The sequence below is a fragment of the Cebidichthys violaceus genome, unplaced genomic scaffold (assembly GCF_023349555.1).
Source record: "Cebidichthys violaceus isolate CVI_PGR_0920_01 unplaced genomic scaffold, fCebVio1.0.p SCAF_23, whole genome shotgun sequence".
NCBI classification, from domain to species: domain Eukaryota; kingdom Metazoa; phylum Chordata; class Actinopteri; order Perciformes; family Stichaeidae; genus Cebidichthys; species Cebidichthys violaceus.
Window position 1 is genome coordinate 5416182 of NW_027176406.1, and position 21000 is coordinate 5437181.

The 21000-nt window shown below is 42.4% G+C and overlaps 2 protein-coding genes across 3 annotated transcripts; both read right to left on the reverse strand.

Moving 5' to 3' along the window:
- Positions 1-447: 447 nt before the first annotated feature.
- On the reverse strand, positions 448-13175 carry gmip (GEM interacting protein). Its single transcript, XM_068718796.1, has 21 exons — positions 12951-13175; positions 11389-11479; positions 10775-10871; positions 10614-10653; positions 8529-8654; positions 7042-7106; positions 6789-6896; positions 6590-6670; positions 6152-6313; positions 5821-5958; positions 5313-5503; positions 4890-4981; positions 4738-4800; positions 4529-4618; positions 4296-4438; positions 4012-4188; positions 3780-3917; positions 3469-3668; positions 3065-3383; positions 2303-2405; positions 448-1299 (listed from the first exon to the last, which is right to left on the reverse strand). Exons 1-21 carry the CDS (start codon positions 12994-12996, stop codon positions 683-685), a joined length of 3087 nt encoding a protein of 1028 aa, XP_068574897.1. The 5' UTR covers positions 12997-13175; the 3' UTR covers positions 448-682.
- A 709-nt stretch (positions 13176-13884) lies between these two features.
- Positions 13885-20960, reverse strand: colgalt1a (collagen beta(1-O)galactosyltransferase 1a). Of its 2 annotated transcripts, none has more exons than XM_068718892.1 (12): positions 20567-20960; positions 18202-18312; positions 17981-18098; positions 17297-17431; positions 16998-17202; positions 16770-16889; positions 16515-16591; positions 16271-16377; positions 16053-16185; positions 15840-15967; positions 15548-15754; positions 13885-15445 (listed from the first exon to the last, which is right to left on the reverse strand). In XM_068718892.1, exons 1-12 carry the CDS (start codon positions 20788-20790, stop codon positions 15178-15180), a joined length of 1833 nt encoding a protein of 610 aa, XP_068574993.1. In that variant the 5' UTR covers positions 20791-20960; the 3' UTR covers positions 13885-15177. The 2 variants fall into 2 exon arrangements, with proteins under 2 accessions (XP_068574993.1, XP_068574994.1); XM_068718893.1 differs by lacking the exon at positions 20567-20960 and adding an exon at positions 19407-19546 and having other exon boundaries at positions 13886-15445.
- Positions 20961-21000: the final 40 nt, after the last annotated feature.

Here is a 21000-nt window from a genome sequence, read left to right on the forward strand (position 1 = left end):
CAGTGTTAAGATGTCTTTACTGTGACTCCATCGAAGGCGTTATCTTTTTTTCCATCTAGAACCTATAAAACATTCATAAAGAACAAAACATATATCAATCTTATCAATCATACATCAATAATATTATCTTAAAAATACAACACTTGATGGCATTTGTATTTAGCTGCATTTCATGATAGTTTGTTCAGGACAAAAACGGAAACTTGATACTTATGTGCTAGTTTGCATCGCGTAACCTGCCACCTCAAACCACCTGGTTGTTACATTAAAATGCAGTAGAAATATAGAAAACCTGATAACTACGTGATCCTCTCTCGTCTGGTTTGGATATTAGACAGCTGGATGGTCAACAGATCAAAATCATAAAGAGGATTAATAAGGCTGTGGCATCCAAGTAAGCATCAAGTCTGAACTTTTCAACTGTGTTTCCTTAAAGAGTGACTCCAATGAGAGTTTGAAGCATTTAATTTTAACATAACTGAACTTTCATCGGTCATTTTTTGAAGACAGTTACATTTTTGTGTATAGATACTTGTGTGTAAAATATGAGAGCATTTGAATAATAAAAAACAGCATTAATCTTGATAGTCGTTACACACAATAGAGGAGATATAAGTTATTGTACATCTTCCATTGTGTGTGAATGTATTTCACTGAACTGTCTGGAGCTTTCTCTCTTTCCTCAGACAAACAGCTGCTCGTCTTTCCCTGAGTGGCTGCGTCTCAGCTTCAGGCCAGACAGGATCTTCTGTGCTGGAGAGGTGAGGTTGCGTCCAACAGGAAGTGTCTTTGGTGACTGACACAGAGCCTGTCTCTGTCCAGCACTCTGTCTGTTGTTGGACATATTTATGTTCTGAGCAGCTTGACTCCCAGATGCCACCTCCTGAGAAGACCCCTGTGTTGTACTGGATGATGTCGTAGTTACAGCTGATGTAAATACTGAGTCCAGTCCCAGCATGTACTGGACAACCTCACGAGGACTCAGTGGGACGTCCACTGTATTCTCTGTGGTAACGGTGTTCTCAAAGTGGACGCCCAAGTTTTGGGAAAGTCTCTGTGTCCCTGGCTCTGGAGAAGAGCTGCGGCTGCTGTCTGCACTCCCTGTACATCCTCTTGCTGGGGCTGCAGGCTGTCTGGCTGCACAACCTGGATTGGGGAGTCTGATTCCTGGGTTATGATGCCGGTAGTACTTCACAGGCTGTCTGGTGAAGCGATAGTGTGGCTGGGTCCCCAAATCGGTGTCTGGTTCCCCCGTCGGCTCACCCTGAGGATCGCTCGATGCCCCTCTCATAGCCAGGACTGAGGCAGAAAAGGGAGAGCAAAATTTATACAAACACAGCTTATTGATTAAGAGAAACTTGGCTTTCCCAGCATATTGTTTTCAGGCGGTTCAAACACAAAACCTTAACTTGGTGATATCTAGCAATACCTTAAATGAAAACTTCAGTGGAAAGTTCACCCTAAATTCTTTCCTCGCTTACCTGTAGTGTATCAATCTAGATTTTTTTAATGAGTTGCCTGGTTTTGGAGAGATCTGCCTTCTCTTGAATATAATGGTACTATATGACTCATGGATCTCAAAGCTGCAAAAGAATAAGTTTAAAAAACTCAACCGCAATGTCTCTTTCCAAAAATCATGACCCGGTTACTCAAGATAATCCACAGACTCCTAAGACCTTGAGCAGTTTCATCTAGGAACTATGGTTGAAAGAAAATAGTCATGATTTCTAAGTTTAAAACTAATTCTACTATTCTGCATTTCAGGTTGATATATTCAAGTGCTCGGTTGTGAATAGAAGCTTTGAAGCTGCTTGATTTTGTAGCCACAGAGAAGAAAGCAGCTAAGAGCTACAGTAAGAGCAAAGCAAGCGAAGAAGTGATAAAACCTCAGACTCAGCGAGGCAATCCGACTCCCCCAGTTTTACAGATCACTACGTCAGTGAAAAAAAAGAGAAGGAAGTCTTACTTCTATAAATAACTTGAGGAAACAAAAAATGAGAACAAATATGGAACAACACTCTTGAGGCACTCTGCACCCACTTTATCTGGTAAGCTAGAACAAACCACCTGTCTGTGAGAAATAAAGTGAACAACAAGATCTCCAGAAGGATTAATTAAAACATGTCCTCAAGCAGCAAACATACAAGATGACATGATGATCTATAACTCATTATACCAACAACTAAAAAGCCCAACCTCTACAAACTACATAAGACATCAACACTATGAATTCAAATTATATCATTATCTTGTTCACCTGTTCTTATCTGGCATAGCTGCTCTATTTCTACGTCCCGCCTACCTGCTCTCTCATTGGCTTCAGGGCTGAGCTGGTCCACCGCCTCATTGGATGAAGACTTGTCAGATATATAACCCTCGCTTGACTCTCTCTTGATTGTTCGACTCTGTTGGAATGACACAAGTTGAGTTGTGGATTTCTGCAAGTGTTTACAGACCACTCTTACTGGGAAAGGCCATTCATTATTACTGGATCATTCAGCGGCTTTGATATTAGGAATCATTTTAAGCATGGTCCAGGACATTTGAGATTAAGTAGCCCCCAGTATTTTCCATCTTTTTAACCCACCTGTAGGATCATTTTATGTCTGTGTCTCTAATCCATCTGGTACAGTCACAGTAAATGTCCACAGTGGGGTAAACTATTTCCTGTTTATAAGCAATAGCAGTGAAATGTCCACATAGTATAGCTTGATGCAGGAGACCAGAGAGCAGGAGGAATGCAGTACCAGCAGTACCACCAGCAGCAGCAGCAGCAGCAGCAGTGTGTTAATCCTGACAGAATGAACAGGTTAAGGTGCCAGGTGCTAAGGCTCTTAAAACAACAAGTAAATTAATCATGAAAAGAAGCTCAGGCACAAACTCACTCTAACCTATGTGTTTGCCAAGCAACTGCGTCTGATCCTTTATAAACTGTAGTAGCAGTCAAATGCTACTATTGAAAAATTTTGCATTTATGAGACCAGTAAAAATCTTGCACACTTGAACACAGCAGCAAACACTAAGTCTGTGTCTGAGCAGAGTGCTTTGTCACTGCAGTACTTACTTCTAGTGAGTGTGGCCGCTCTCTGGAGGTTTCATGTTCTGAGCTGGTGTAAACTTCCCCATCAAGGGCACAGGAAGCTCTGGGAGGGGTGTCTGGGAGAGGTGCAGTAGGGGCGGGGGGAGGAGGCGTACTGGGTCTCCGATGAAGGCCAAAAATCTTGTCATGGTGTGTGATGAGGAACTCAACAAGTACAGCCTGGTAACTGGTTTCCAGCAGGGCAATCATTGACATGTCCGTGGACACAAGAGGGCGCAATAGTGTTGGCCCAAACACAATACCCAAATTGCTCGGGGACATCTTGTTGTCGTTCTCTGAAACTCTGTGAAGACAGACAACAGACGCATTCAAGAATCATGTACATTATTAATCTACAGGGAGGGTCTGTAACCCTGCTGCATGCTCACTTTTGCAGGTGAGACATCATGTGCCGCAGGGTGCTGAAGCAATATGGAGGGAGTTTGTGTAGTAGCTTTTGCAGGCTGAGAATGATGTCCATCGTCTCGTTAGTGTCTGGTGTCGGCTCCCTTTCATTCAGGTGCTGAATGGTCTTTCCCACAGTGATGAAATGATTGTACAGGTCAAAGGTTAGTAATGGCTCTGGGAGCTGGAAGGGAGTGAGGAATAGAAAGGTTACTCACTGAGATCAGAGGAAAGCTATGACACTAACATCTCTTATAATCAGCCTCATTCATTCAGTTGGCAATGACTCCTGTACCTCCTTGAAGAAGTGCTTGAGGATCGAGGTGATGTCATGCGGGGAATGGTCAGAGAGGTCCACCTGCTCCTTTTGCATCTCAAAGGCCTGACAGAGCTTCTGGATGCGGGGCTTGGACCCACTCACACGATACACCCCCTCAGAGAAAAACAAAAGCAGAAAACTGTTATCAAACTGCAACCAACACTTGTCTTTTTTTCTACATTGGTGGCATTGTGATAGTAAATAATACCTGGATCGAGAGAGCTCGGCTCTCAATCTCAGACGTGCAGAGCAGCACCACAAAGGGCACATCGTCTGGCTTGTCACCAGTCAACAGAGACAGGTCCACTCCGAACACAGTCCCCTTCCTGTGCTCGCACTCTAGCTGACACACCTCCATGCACTTCCTGTGCAAAGCCAGCCCGCACTGAAGGTGGGACAGGAACACAACAGAGGACATCAACAATCTTGCTCCATTCACGTTCTGCGGTTCTTCTAAAAATGCTGTTCCTGTAAATATCTCCTATTTCATACCTCCTCACATTCGACCCCGTTGACAACAATGTAGTTTTCACACTGCTTGCATTTGACCATCTTGCTCTTCATCTTCCTGAGTCGGTGCGTCAGCGCAGCTCGTGAAAGCGTGCGCACTTTGACCGGCTGACCATCAATGTATTCTGTAGGTAGAGGGCGAGGACGGACGGATGTAGATTAATTCCCGTGGCATGGATTTGGGGTTATAGAGGTATAAAAAGGAAATAACAAACCTGATTCTGACGCCACATCCCGTTCGTCCATGTCGTCCGATGACACTGTCAAAGTGGATGCGGTTTTAGGCAGCCTCCTATTAGTGTGAGCTTCAAGTATGCATTCCCGTAGAGCAGAGACACAGTAGAGGGGAAAGCAAACATGTTTATCATTGAAATGTTTTCATATGCATGTGAAAGTAAAGAAACACATGCAGGGTTGTGCTTACCAGGGCTGGAGAGAGATTCCAAACTGCCTCCAAAACTCTCACTGTCACTGTACCCTATTTTTCCTTAAGTGCACCAAAACACATAAGAAAACAAAAATGTAATTAATGCGCGTAGTTTGTTTAATCATGGTTTAATCATGGGGAGTCCTTACTGCCATCGCTGTAGCGTCTGAAAGGGCTGTCATCTGTCATAGGTGAAGAGTCCTGCAGAGAGCTGAGAGGGTAGCTGGTTTTTCGCTTGTTCCTTACAAATAAAACGGATTGTGACAATCATTTTAATGAATAAAGTGTAAGTAGAAGTGCATACAAATTGTACACCCAGTGGATATAAAGCTATTTTTTCTGCTTTTATCCCACTTGAAATTGATTTTCTATTTAATTAAGAGTTGAGCACACAGAGACATCGACAGTGTTCAGAGTTTTTCTTTCTAAAACATTTTCATAAATAATTACCTTCTTGTTTTGACTTGATATTAAGTTGAATTTCAGGCCTTAAACACATACCTTATGCTTTTATTAAAATGATACATACAGCCAAAGCAACAGCAGGGACAGTCATAGGTTAGTTTGGTTACCCTTTGGACGGAGGAACATACTCCTGGAAGGTGAAGACTTGGGGAGGTTGTTCGGGCCGACGCTTGCTGAGGACGTAGAGCAGGTAGGGCTCGCCAGGCTCCAGGGACCTGCATGTCAACTCCAGGTTGTGATAGCCGAGGGGGACGGGCTCGGTCTGCTGCCGCTGGTAGTAAAACATGTTGACTGTGGCCTGATGCGGAGAGGAGAAAAGCTCATTTATCAACAAATAGTTGCACAAGTGTAATAAATAATGTCAGAGTACTGCTTTGTGTATCGATCTCCTTTCAAATCTTCATCATTGCTAGAAGTGTTAACCTCAACACAAAAGAAAAAAGGCTGTTTTTACTTTTTGACTAAAATAAATGCATGACATTACTACTACATGTTCTATGTTTGTACCATAGCCGCGTTTAACCATTTATACTTTGAAACTGCTGCAGTGAATATCCATTCTAGAAACATGCTGACAGGAAGACAGATGCTTAGTTTCCTCGATTTCATACCAACCTCCTTGAGCACAGTGTCTCCCTGACAGATGAGCTTGCGAATGTGGGAAATAATTCTCTCTTTGACCTTTACTAACTCATCCTGGTGGATCTTGGCATCAGTCACACACTGTCTGTACAGAAACTCTGCCTCCAACATCTGGAGGAGACAGAGAGAAGACCTGAGATTTGCTAAATACCACAAATCTACATCATATTTCTTCAGTTGTATTGCTAAACATCAAAAACACACTATGAGGATACTGGAAATTACAATATCCAGTATTATTTCTGTGGTAAAATGTACTCAAACTACACATTATTTTAATGCAGTGCATAAAGGAGACATTCACCTTAGTCTTGGCGTCATCCTTGGACTTTCGCCTCTTATCCAGTGTTTTGATTCCGGCTGTGTCGTCTAAAGCTTTAGCAGAGACAGCTTTAGCCTTTTCTAGCTCATCACAGCGCTGGAAGTACTGCTGACGAGCCTTTTTAAAAGCCGTCACTGCTTCATTCTGAAAACACGCGAGGGGGGACACACACAGAGGGGAAAAAAACTCAGATGAATTTGTTCTTATTGAGTGAGCCATGTGCAGTCTAATATCTTTTAAGCAGAAATCAACAAGGTCATAATAGACTGATACGTTTCTCACAGAGGGAAATATGTTTGCTTTAGATGCCTGTTCAGGCATCCAGGCTGTTGGAGTGTCTTAAATTTGAGTAAATTAGTTTTGACAGTGTAATAAACCGAGCACAACTTCAGACACAAACAAGATTCCTAATTCACTTACCATCCTCCTTTGTTCTCTTGCCCACTGCTCCTTAAACTCTCTGCGCCACTTGTCGATCTCATTCTTCTTGGCAGCCAGGGCCTTTGGGACAGAGATACTGAATTAAACACAAAGTCATGGCTACATACCCGCCTCTAAAAGACAGAGAGAATTCACTAAAACTCAAACTTTTTGTATGTGTGTGTGTGGACTTGCATACTTGGTGACAGCGGTTTTGTAGCAGTTCTGACGTCTTTCTAGAGGACACACTGTTCTTGATGTCTTGCTCTAGCGCCATTGTGTAGATGTACTGCAGGGGCATCATTTCCTACAAATGCAAAGACAACTTTAGACAGCTTTCCGAAAGTAAATATAGCGAAGAGAGGTCAAATGTTACAAACACAACTCTATAACACATTGTGATCATCACCAAAGCATTTTCTTTGGCACACATTCAATAAACACAGCTGTACCTGCTGCCCCACATTGGCTTTTGCTCCTTCAGCTGTCTTGATTACATTTTTTGCAAATTCTTGTTCTGTCAACAAAAAATAAGTTTCTTATCAGCTTACATTACTCACAAGATACAGTACATCAAGACAAGACAAGTAGAATTGGACAGCGGACTGAAAAGGATGATTGATTACTACTATTAGCGTGTAGCCTCGATATGATGCTTGAAGCTCCATTTTGGACCAGCTCAGTGATTAACCGAGCCTCTGTGTCCCTTCAGATAGCAGTGACATTTACTGAACAGCTCATCAAACCTCCTGAGCTGGTCGTCCATTTTGACCTCATCAGTGGAACTGATTTGCTTAATAACAGCTTTGGTCTCTTTTGATACAAGCAAGAACTACAACAGGAAATGTACACATACCCATTTGTTTTCAATGTTTACATTTTGGATCTGTGAAATGGTCTGTAGATAACCAGAGTGCTGTGAAACCTTCCGGGACATAACCTGATTCTAGCAAATCTCTGATGACGGTTCTTGATCTGATTGCTCTTTTCCTAAAATGGACACCATACTGTTGCTGTTAGGGATGTCACAGTGTTGCTCTAATATGTGTAATCCACAGTAGTTTGGGCTGAGCTCCACCCAGGATTACTCATCTGTTGCTATTGCCAAACAAGGTGCTCACACAGCTGAGCAGGACTCTCCTGTTTTGTTTGATGCCAATAGACTTTTATGCTAAGCATCTCAGTGTGGACACTGGGCACCTGCGCAGGCTGATAATCAGTGTCTATGGACTCCCAATGCACCCCGTCTCCTTTATTGCCCTGCTCTGACCTGCTAATCTGCCCTCTAATCCTTTCTCTCTCTGTGTACAGTGTGTAGTTCACTGAGGTTACTGCACCAACCGTAGATGCCCTCACAGAGTGAAATAATACAGACAGACCATGTTATTGCGTGTTACAACATGGTGTTTTACCACACAAATCAACCCGCTCACAAGCATAAAGTATTGGTTCCTCATTGATGTACAATATAAAGCAAGGCTCTGCTTTCCTGAGGCATGCTGACTACTCTCTTAATGTCTATATATATCTGACTTTTCTAGGAATAAGTGCGTGTCTTGAGGCCATGTTGCTGGTGCTAATTATGGTTCCAAGTTGAATCAGTACACAACAACTCTTACTCTATAAAAAATCCTTTGAAAAAAGTCGCAGGTACTTATACAAAATGATAAAAAGCCCACACTTAAATAAATGGTGATACTTTTCTTAAACAAGTGACAGCATAGTGGATAAGAGGATTTTCATGCACTGGATTCTCTGTTGTACAGGCAGTATATTTGCATTTTATTAGCACTGCATCAAATTTGTTTTTGTGTGCAGTTTATATTCAAATGTATTCACATGATGCACAGATGCCTTGATCGAGACGCCACAGATATGTTACGACAATAATTTGCATGTCATGCTACTGTTTAGTTTTTTCAGCAGCATTTGCACTTACCCAAGCTGATTCTCTTCTCCATCCAGGCCAGGAGGTCTTTGGCGTAGCGGCACCACATCTTGGTGTACTGCAGCGCCGTCTCCACTCCATCATCACACCGACAAAGGGCCAGGTCCGCTTCCTGGGCTGAGAGGGAGTACATCAGCGTCACTTCAGGCTCCGCACACTTGGAGTTGGTCCCAGGAATCACACAGTGTCCATCGGCTTACACACCACAAGCTTGTCACTCCTGGAGGACTCAAACAGCCTCAGGTCTCAAAGAAACACCTGTCTACTCTAGAGTGGAAGCCCCCCAGGCTCCTAGACTTTCTCAGACAATTAAAAGAATGTCACTTAAAAAAAGTAGACACAATCCCAAAACAGGAAACAATGACTACATATGGCAGGTCATAGCTGCATCCTCAGAATATAGGTCCTGTGGTTTAGGTTTCCACATTAAGTGTATCTCTTGCATGAAAGCACCATGGATAACTACATACTGGTGCTTGTTGGCAAAAGCTTACAGCAGACACACATGGGATGTGACCTGAGAGTGGAAGGTTTCTATGAACCCAAGACAAACAGCTTTAGCTAAATAACTTCCCTCATCTCCCCTCTTCCTCTCTCTGCCTGGTCCCTCCCTCTCACACCTGTTCACTTCTTTCAGCTACACAGAGACAAGCCGAGCGGTGAGAGCAGAGTCACCAACACCCCTCAGTGCCTGTCAGCGGTATCAGACACTGTCATGTCAAAGCTCTTCTGTGGTCAGGCAGGCAGGGCGTTGATATGACAACCACTGTGGTTCTTCCTCCCTGACGCACACCAACACAGGGCAGACGATGTATGCGTGACAATCACATGGTCTCTCGCCCCACACAACTTTCTCTTTTCCTCTTTCTCTCTGTGTTCCATGTCACAACATTTCTAAATAAATGTTGATTTTGTCTTTGTTTTGTCACATTGCAGTTCCAAATATTCAGCTATGTTTTTAACTGAGCAAGCACGCATCGCCAGAAAGAATGCAACAACTTCTCTCTCAAGTTCCTCACTCTGACATGCAGATGTTATTCTGGTTAGCTCTTTTGCACGAATGCCAAATCCAGTTAGAGCGGAATAAAAATCCAAGCAGGGTGATCTTTTCTTCCCTATCTTCTAGCAAAATCTACAAGAAAGAACAGGCAATTCCAGAAGAATGATGGATTTGCAGGCAGATTGTGTGTCAAGGTTGACCTCTCTTAGCCTTTCCTCTCTGTGTTTTGTTTCTGGAAGAGCTCTGAGGACTTTGAGAAATCGGCCTCCGAGAAGATTCTGTGCTGCTCCATGGCTATGGCCTCCTGCATTTGGATTGGGGATTATCCCCGTCAGGTCCAGATTTCAGAGTGACAGGGTTTAGAGGAGCATCGAGTGACGTTTACCTCCTGGTGTGTGACTGAGCGGGGGGGGGTCCAATCCCAACCAATGGAAACACATGAGACCAAAAGAGCATGTTCCAATAATGTGCTTAGTGAGAAATGATTATTGTACCCATACACAAATTACCTGGTATTTTTGCAGATTGATAGCAAGAATTACATTTAGTGGAATACAGCATTAGTGACAGCGTTCAACAGGGTCAGCCAGGTTTGGACTTGAAGCCAAAACAAGATCTTAAAGAGAGATTTATGGGAAAACATTTCTACGTTTTATGTCCACTGTGCTTTAAACACCATCTCTGTAATTCCTAATATCTTATTTTGTGCTGTGGCCTCCTTCTTTAGGTAGACCCCTCTGTATTCTGCTTGTGTCTGAGGTCAAAACTGAGAGCAGCTGTCTCCTGCTTTAATCCCGTCTCTTTATCCTAATCTTGTTACAGCAGGGCAATTACAACTCACAGCTAATTTTAGGAAAACAACTAAAGATTGATGAAAATATTCTATTAAATGTCACAACCGACATCATCGCTCATGATCTGATGCTAAGATGGTAATCAAACCAGTGACCTTAACCACAACAATAACTCTCTAATTCACAGACTGGTGGTAACTTTCTGTGTAGATAGTGATTCCAAGTGAACAGAGCTTTACCGTTTGTATCAACACTTCTCTCTCCCTGTCACACAAATCATACCTGGTTGGTTTCCATCCACGTCATTGGCCTCAGGACAAATCTGTTGGCAAAAAAGTATTTTCACAAAGACTGTTTCTGAGATCAGTGAGATCAGTCATTTCAACAACACAAGTAACAGACATAAGTATTTCTTGTATTCATTTTGAGTATTGATTCCTTACAGACACTTCCTGTTGCTCTGAGAGATCTTCACTTCCTGTAAAGATGGACTCTGTGATGGACTGTGAGTCAATGTCTGCCAGCAGATCCTCCGCTGAACTGAATATAAAAATAATGTATTGGGACAGAAACATACATAAATAGCAAAACCTAAAAAGGCTCAGGGTTTCTTGAGGAACATCCTGCATGCAAACAGACAGATTTAGGAGAAATACAATTGCCTTATGTACATTTTAAGGTACATTTATTAATACAAGTTTGCCAATTTACTATACTGCACTTCAACTTTAGTAGTCAATGCCACTTCACAGCAATGGTGAGGAGGTTTGGGCGGATGTGCTTCAAAAGAAGGTGTTTCCAGTGGTTTCAGTGGTTGTCACCAAACTGGATTAAGATAAACATGACATGATAAAGAATTTGTTGCCAGCGCATGAAATAATAATTGTGGCTTTGAATTGACAAATGTAACTGAACAGTTCCATCCTGTATGGCTGAATGATGCCTCTAACCGCTGTGTTTCTTTCCGTCACAGTGTTAGGATCAAACTGAACAAGCTGCAGCAAGACAAGACAAACACTTGGTAGCTCCGTTTCATTTGTAAATGTATAATACTTACGAAGAAATTAAAGATAAATCAAGATTATCAAAGTCTCTGAAGATCTCACTGTATCGCTTGGTTTCAGATTTATGATGCACCTTCTTCACATCTGAAATGAGAAATTGGAAAAGCTTAGATACATGAAGTAATAACATGGTTTATGTCATTTCACCTTTGTGGATTTGAGATCCTGAAATGTGATCCTCACCATCAAACACAGGCTACACATGCTGACACTATCTCTAACACAACGCAATTATTATCAATAAACAGAAGTGTGCTAATTTCAAAGCCGAACAAGAGCCTTTAAAAGCTTGTCTAAAGAAAAGAAGAAAAAAAAAGTTCTGCATATGCGAACAGACAGCAGATCCAAAAATTATGTTTTCTTTCTTTTACAATGCCACAAAACAAACAGATATACGTAGGTTGGAATGATGAATAAGCCACGTAGCTCTGACCTCCTTTCTGTGGTTATTGAGGTATACATTACTTTACTTCTGCACTACTTCAGAGCTGCTCAACATAAGGCTAAACATCAGCTAAACGTCTAATGTACAACATATCAATATACTTTGAGAGAAATACATGAGAAAACATGCATTAAGATTGTGTAAAAAAAATTAATAAGTAAGGAAATCAGATTTAGTTCCTCTCCTGAAGTTATATCTAACAGCATTTCCTTTACATTTCTGAGAAAAACAGTTCATGGACTGAATGTGAACTAAAATATAATGCGGAACAACATGGTGCGTTTTGATAATGAAGCCTCAACATTTTGGACTCCCTCTATGTAACTGACGTTTCAAATGAAACAAATGAGAAAAAGCAGTCTGTCTCAGACACGTCTCCATTTTGGTAACCACATCCTGCTTGCAATTTGTGTCATGTCCCATAATGAACATAGAGGCCTTGTTTTTCACACCAGCAATGTTTCAGTATTAGAGTGACAATTTAGCGGCAAGTTTTAAGTAAAACCAGAACATTATCTCTCATAATCAGAGACAAACTCTTGAATGTTTTGGTTTGCTGCAATATATTCTTTACATTCATGAACTTAAGTTGTATTGTGAAAAGTTCCCTAATATTTCTAAGAACTTAAGAGCATAATGCAAAACTTTCTACTTAGATGTGAAGTTTCACCAACCGTGAATCAGTCTCACTGATGATCTTAAGTTAATATTCTATTTGGGCTTTTTGCAAAGATTAAAGACAGCCGTATCTTGTTAAATACAAAAACAGAAGTCACACAAAAAAGACAGAACAAGAAATGTGTCAAAACAGGGAGAGTTCAGGAAGTTCACCAATACTCCTTTGACTAGGAGGATGCTACACAGCATTAACAAAAGGCATATCCAGGAACATTGTGATACAAACATGTTGTAATGGCAATACAGCAATGTCAGCAAATTTCAAGCGCACAGCAAGAGAATATTCATCCATTAAAAAAACAATTCTAACAAGTGAAGAAACTACAAAAAGTTTTAAAGTACATATAGCATGATGAGTAACGTATCCTATGTATGAAGTGAAAGGCGACACTTCCTCAAAAAAAAAAAAAAAATCACATTCTTTGTACTCACCTGTGACTTGAGAGAAATCCTTGTTTGGCACTTGATCTTCTTCCATTTCTACACTATCACCACAGGAGCTGGACCCTACCAACACCACTCACACATCATCCGCCCTTAAGGTCAAAGAACAAAGAACAGTTCGGTTGAGGAGGGGGCGGAAATCTGCACTGCAATGTCTACACACACTGACACACAAATTATTGGCATGCAGCTCTGAGCTTGCTGCTGTTTGTGCTCACGAAATGATCTTCTTCTGGCAGAGTGGAGGTTGGCCAATCTTTTCACCACCATGGGAAGAGGAAGTGTATCTTGCCGTCACTGTAAGCCCCACCTACGCTATCACACTACACAAAGTGAGAAGGTGCCACTGTGTTGCTAGATTGTGTCGTTTTAGGAAAAAAACGGATATGGCCTCAGTGTTTGAAGTGCAAACAGGTTGGATATCATGTATGTATTGACAGATTACAGATATGTGACATTCATTTCACCGTGATATTGGCAGGTATTGGTGAAACAAAACAGCTGATACTTAATCTGTACTACATCAGAATACATAATAAAAATCAAGTTTTCTTCACTTAAGAAGAGGAGCTATTACTCTACAGTTGAATTGTTCTGTATTGGGTTGTTTGTTGTTGCCTCACAGCTTCCCAGTTGAAGCAGAGTGTCAGTAAAACGATGACACCCAGAGGGTTAACGAAGCTAAAACAAGTGAGGGCAAACTGCTATGAGCAAAGTACACAAATTAATTAGTTATAAATACAATACGGCTCACCACCGTTTTGAGAGATCCACATGCAGTTCAGAGTGCAGACGAGGTGTAAAAGAGGTCTCAATAGACAGTTACTGTAACAGAAGCATCTTATTCAAAATATTAAACCTCTGTCACAATAATACATCAACAGTATCTGTGACAAAATGCTAATTTATTCTGAAAAACAAAGTAATAAGTGAAGTGGGCCCTCCCGTCTTCTCTGTTCACACTATTTTGTAACTGGATACAGAAGACAACGGTCAAGTTAAAGTTGTATGAACATGAACAGAGAACATTTGGTTACACCAGCATGGTGATATGCAATATCACAGTAATCACAAATTCAACCTTTTTTTTCAAAATAAAACATTTTATTTTTTGTTGGCACAATGCACCACTACCATTTTCGTGCAAGATCCATGGGTGAACGGCTCCCATTAATACTACAAAAATCAACTTCCCGGGAGATTAAGTGTTAAGCCATGTGAGGCAAAACCATAACAGAATAAATACGTTATCTGTAAAATTTATACAGACTTTATGTTCTTTAGATGCTCTTTTGCAGGAGCATTTTATCAGGTCTTACTCACCCAATTAGCTCAGATTCAGATTTAACTGAAAATGATGAAGAGGTGGAGACTAATGTGTGTTTGGGTGTGGTTGGGTGGGTTCTTTTTGAGGGAACTTAAAGGGCATTTCTAACCATGTTACTCCCAAGCCACCAAGTTTGAGGCGTGTACCGTGGTTTGTCCCGTCTATAACCATGTCAACAGCGGGTTGGCGGCATTAGTCTGGAAACAAGGGACACAGTAATAATGAACAGCATTGGTGTATACTCTACAGCAGTCTGTACATCTGGGATTCTGAGTCGACTGCAACAGTTTCTTGTGTTTTGTTGCTTTGGTAAAGCTCTACTGCAAGCATTTTAAGTGTTGGCTAATATTATTCAAAACAAAGCAATATGAAGTGTAAAGGACAAAATACTAAAGATCAAAGCAAAAGAAATGCAGATGTTTCTCCTTTTGGACCAACAAATTTACAATGATTAAGATTTGATTCAAGACATGAATGTCTGCGAAAGTCTTGAATTTGCATTTGTCATCTTAAGATCTTTAGAAAAAAAAAGCATTTCACAGTATAAACTCAAATTAGGACAAAGTTAACTGCTCAATGACTGAAATGTTACAGTCCAATTGCATTATTTGCTAATAGGTTAATTTCTGTATGACAGACAGAAGGTGGGTACTGCAAATGCCACTCCAAATGGCAAGTCTAGTGCCTTTATAAAGTAAAAACTACAAACAGATAACATGACAGAAAACTCAAGACACACGTCCCCTTTTTAACTTCTCACATCTGGATCAATTAAATCCTTCTACGAACTCTGATGTCACATCCCTGCTGTGATGCAAAATCAAAAGTATCGAAGATGAAACATGTAAAAAAATTGTAAAATATCAAGAGGCTCTCGTTGAGTTCCTCTCATAGCTCGTCCCGTGCTGTACTGTCCAAAGGCGACTGGAGCACATCTGAGTTCTGGGCCTCGGTGCTGATCTCGGCCTGCTCCCCAGTTTTTCCTGAGCGTCCTCTGTCCCAGTCTGTGCGGACCTTGTCGTTGTCCCACACTGTGGAGGTCTCAGTGTCGCTGATGTAGCCATGGTCGCCCGTGTAGTGAGTTGGATACACAAGAAGAGGCTCGGCTGAAAACGCCTTCAGGTCCCTGGTTTCAAACTGTTCCATATAATCAGACCTGTGGATGAGAGCGTAACGTCAAGAAAAACAGAGAAGGCAAAACTCCTGAGCAGAAACTCATGGTGTGAGTGTGTACTTGCACTGGGCAGGGTACACTTACACAGGGTGTTTATTGAACATGATCGGAAGAAACTCGTCCACTGGCAAAACCCTCTTCAGTGGTTCTGCTTTCAAAAGCTTCTCTGCACCTTGTAAGGACATCATATAGCCTAGGGTCCAATATGAATAGTCTGCTTCCACTAAGTTGTGTATATTAGGCACAGCTTTCTCTGGGTGATCCACTTGCATTCTCTTCCGACCAATATAACTGGAAGAAGGAAATAGAACGGTGGAGTGAGACGCAATTGCAAACTTTTTAAAATCAAAGACTTGTGCAGGAAGCACCAACTCACATGAGATCCCAGTCCAATCCTTCCTCCTCCACCTCCCTCATCAAGTTCATCAAGCGCCGTTTGAAGAAGATCTCGAAGCGCAGGTCGTCTTCGATCACGAGGGAGGTGTCCAGGCGTCGCTCCACAATCTAAAGGCCAGACACAGATTTATCAAACACTTGCGCATCTGTGTGGCTCACAAATGTTCAAAATGGCTTGGCTTCAGGGGTTCACCTCTTTCCAGATGTTATAGTGGGAGAGGAAGCATCCCAGCTCTCCCTTTGTCAGTGGGCGACCATGATAAGGGTCATTATATCCAGGGAGCATGTGGATGCCCATAGCATTAATGTCACTGATATTCGTTGCTCTGAAATGGAGAGCGAGAACAAATGTGACGAAATGGTAAAGAAGGGCAGACACGCCAGATGACCAAGTACTACATAAATACTTACTTTCCATCTACAGCTGCAATGACCTTACACGTAATCCCCTGCTCGTATAATGCCCTCATCATACGTTCTCTGCGGTCGGTCCGCCTCTGCAGGTTTATCATGAACACCTGCACACGGGCAACAGTTGAGCCAGTCAATTTAATCACAATGACAGATTTCTAACAGCAGCGGAGGGTTTCAGCACACAAGCAGATAGAGGGCCATTTTTTTTGCAGACTCCATCTTCACGTCACTCGATACTTACCTCATCAAAGCCCAGTTTGTCAGGTTGTTTTTTAGGTAGACGTATGTGTTTGGAAGGCATCACTGGGGGATTTCGAACTACACAGTGAGAGGGAAGATGGATGCACAAATGGTGTAAATAATATATATAGAAACCCATGCTGATAGTAGTCATTAGATGAAGAAGCAGGAAAGTAGAATACAGGCTTCAAGCTTATGGAAAAAAAAGGAGTCAGATGCAGAAGTAAAGCCCTCAGTCTGAATGCAAGCTACTCACCATTAACCTCCAGCATGGAGTGCAAGAAGCTGTCAACTTCGTCTTGTAAAGTATTATGGGACCGCAGCGGCACGGGGAAGTAACCGTAGGTCTCTTTATTACATACAAACATTTGAACATCTGTAGAGAGCAGAGGATGCAAATGTTTTCTCATTGTGAAGTCACAACGTTTAGGTCATAAATGTTAAAGAGAAATGTGTAGATTTAAGCATTGAATTGTAAAATGACCTGCCATCCGAGCGGAGAATGCAAACACAATGATGTCATCAAAAGCCCAGCTGTATTCTGGGTGTGGCGGGTGAAAGGCCAGCTGCCTGGACGCCTCTTTCCTGAGGTCGATCAGGAAAGTGGAGTGGACCATGGGAACTGCAAAACAGCCCTTGCGCAACTGCTTTCTTATGGGTATGTAGGCAGGAGTGCGCTTATAGTAACCCTGAAGAAGCCGAGAGGATTTAAGAGCATTCAATATTTAACTTTGAAAACATTTGACATACGCCAGCATGTATATCCAATCGTCAACACAATACCTGGGAGGTCATGCCACACCAGAAGTTCGAATAGGCTGCACGGGATTCAAGCATTGGTGCGATGATGGTCTTGTTCTCTTTCATGAGCTTCCAGAGCACATTGGGGTTGGTGAGGAGGTTGTCACAGTCTGCCAACTACAAGGAGAAGAAGATAAACTATGTTTGTGGATAGTCAAAGAAGTGCTGCGCGCCATAAAGTGACTCTTCAATAGAAATGCTGAGCAGGTCACGAGGGTTAAAGGGAGCACTAAAACTGAGACGGTAAACAAACCCTGCAGACTGTTCATTTCATTTCTGTTTTCAAGGGAGAAGGCAAAGAGTTTCCAAAATTTACAGCATACAATGATTGATTGATAATCTGGATGCACTTTGCTTCAAAATTATACCCCACTGAGGCTCGACTTTGTGGGCTGCGGAATATAAATGCTGGATTTTAAAATATGGTTGGTGTCGAGTCAAGCTTTGTGTCAGTGTAAGGATCCAAATGAACAAGACCAGATACACGTTAACCATAAGAGGCAGAAAAATATAACATTTCCTACACCCTTCCCGGTGCTTAAGTACCACTGTGCTGCTGCTTTTCACTCGACTCTGTACTTACCTTGCTCCATGTTTAAAATGGAAAGTCCTTCAGTGTCATTGTGCTTTATTTTGTGCCAGTAAAGAGCAGTTTAGCTGACTTACCATAAAGTGGTCCGCCCACATCTCGCGAGCTGACTCCAGCGCTACTTGGCGAAGCTTCATGACGTGCTCGTAACGGAGGTCTGTCCATTGCTTCGGACCATCTTCGTTCCGATAACGTCTACAAGAGATATTTGGATACTAATCAGACAGATTTTAAAATGGGCTCTGTGAGCCCTCTTAGCAACACAAATTTTCACCAGAAACTCTAGTAAGTAACCAACTCGGGTTCCTCTTTTGGCCTCCACTCCACATAATGGTAAAGGCTCTGCATCTTGACAAGCCAGTCGCGCAGGACGGTGGTGGTGTTGTCCTTGTTATGATCAGTCGCTACCCTGTCAATAAACAACAAGTGTTAATGATTAGAATGATTTCACATCAGAGGGGTTTGAACATTATCATCAACATGAGTGCCAGACTGGATCCAAACTGAGTTGAAAGACAATACCATGACTCAAATAACAAAAGCGCAGTGTTCACTCTGTGTGAGCTCATTGTCTGCAGCTGTGGGAACTGACACGAGTGTTAATGATACCAGCAGCACGAAACAAAAACACAGACTGTACATCTAGATTACACAATCAGGGGGGCATGCCACACTTTAAGGAATTATAAGTGAAACCATACCATACTAAATAAACAGCATTGCAGAAGTGAAACTGTTGTCTGCAACAGCTTAAAACAGAAGGAAATGGAATTCAAACTGGCTGAAGCCATGTGCGAGAGAACTGTATAGAAGTTAGACAACTTGCATGTCGGATCTAATTCTGCAGAGGAATGAAATCAAGCCACATGTAAATCTTCAGAGTCGTTACATATGCATGTATCTCTTTATCAAGAGAGAGAGAAATAATGCTGGAAAACAACATCCACTGCCTTCCTTTCTTTCTTTAGGTCGACAGTCTTTGCTGTAGTGCAGGTTTTCTTTTTGCAGGAGAGTTTGTGATACGCTCTGAGGGACGACAGCCAAACCCGCTTCTGTCGACAGATTTCACACGGATATGTGAGAACACAGCAGCTCCTCGCTAAACCATTTCATCCCTCACTCCTGGCGTCCGACAGTCCAAATTCTCAAACTTTGAATCACACCGACTCTTCCGCCTCATGTTTAGCTAAAATAAATATTTGTGAAAAGCGTGTACCTTTTTGTTGGTCTTAACGTACATCTACAAGTGGTGTTTCACTAACGTCCAGTCTGTCGTTGCTCTTTTTAGAGCAGAAACGCAGGGCTAATTGAAGACACCAAAAGATTTAAATGACACTTTAGCCGATTCGGATCCTGAAGGCTTTGGCATACTTACAAGCAGCTGCAAAATGCTTCGGCAAAAAAAACATACAGTGTGTCGGTGTTTACGACATCTCACAGCTGTTTGCATTTCACAGATGTAATTAATATACACAGAACGTTTCAAACCAAAACTGTCCTCACCTCAACCATATTTACACTGGAGTTCAATGAAAAGGAGGCAATCCAACTGTTCCACTCGTATAAAGCCCAGAAATAAAGGAGGGTGGGGGGTGGTGAGTGAAGAGCATACCTCTCTGGGCCCTCCAGGCTGTCATGCAAACTGAGCTCTGAGGGTATAAGCACGGGTGGGCTGTTGGAGCATGTTGTTATTATGCGAGAAACACCTCCCTTTCACTTCCCTCAACTTTGTCTGAGCATGGTAGACAGATGTTTAATGGTCTATAAAATCCTTTTGCAATACCCGCAAGAAAAATACCTTTGAAGGTAAAGTTTGTAACAAATGTCAGATAGGTTGCAACTGCATTAGCCCTGCACAGAAACACGTAGAGTGGGCCATAACAGAGCATGACACTATGTTTAGTCTCCTTCATCAACACTTAAATTCACTAGAGTGAATATTCATGTCCCGCCCTGCACAAAGCTAAAAGGCTTTTCTCAACACTCCTTTATTAAAGGATGAACAGGAATTAAACAAAATGCCCTTCAGAGGGCTAAAACAGAATGCAGTTAAGTTAGTGATTAGTTACATTTTTTGTTACAGTTAGTGCTGGGAGGGGCTAAAGCCAAATACGATGGAGATCTGTGGGCTATGAAAATGCATCTGCTCACTGACATGATGAGCATGCAGTCAATCAATCCACGAGCAAATCACACAGAGGCCTAACTGGGCTGGAGGCGCAGAGAACTAGAGGTAGCCTAAAGGTGTGTGTTAATGGAAAGTACAGACAAGTACACTTTGTTAGGATTTGTGTGAAATCATACAGCTCCCCTCGCGGCCAAGATCAGTCCCCTCCCCTCCACGTATACAGATCAATGCATGGACCCTCTGATGAGCAGAGTGACCAGATGAGCTCACATCTGTCCAATCTAAAGCTCGTTTTAAATGTGCATTGTTCTGAAGTCGGCGTCAGCTCCTCGTTGTTTTTCCTGCTCGTGTAGATTTGACACTTTTAACCCGCAGCACAACCTTGTTACCATTAGTACCCTGCAGGTCCACCCCATTTTGACTCAGAACTACACACTCAGGAATGCACCGTTTTACTTTTAAGAAGAAACGTTAACTTTTCCTATTAGCTGCTTACTAGCTTAATAAAAACAAACACGTCCTTGTATCAACTTACCACAGAGCCATACGCTCCTTGGGGTAGTTGAGGCGCTCGATGGTACCGAGGAAATACGGCAAAGAGTGCTCCGAGTTCCTGCAGATGAGCGCGAGGAAGACCCGGGGCGCGAGGAGCGGAGACTCGGGGCTCCAGCGCTCCTCCGCAAAGTATGCCCGAGCAGGAAAGCAGCCGGTCAGCAGCACGGCGAGCAGGGCGGCGGGGAGGCAGGCGAGCCCGTGCATTGCGACGATCAATTCAGAAAATACAACTGAAACAAAGCTAGCTGGGTGGCCTCGCGATGAGACACTGCTGCTATAGAAAAGTTGTCTCTTTACTTCGCGCGGTGGTCATCACCGAGCAAAATCTGTGCAGCAGCTGCTGATGCGACAACGCCGCAAAGTTGTTGCTTTAAAGGGGCGGGCTGTGATCTTAAAGGGGATGGACTGCAGAGA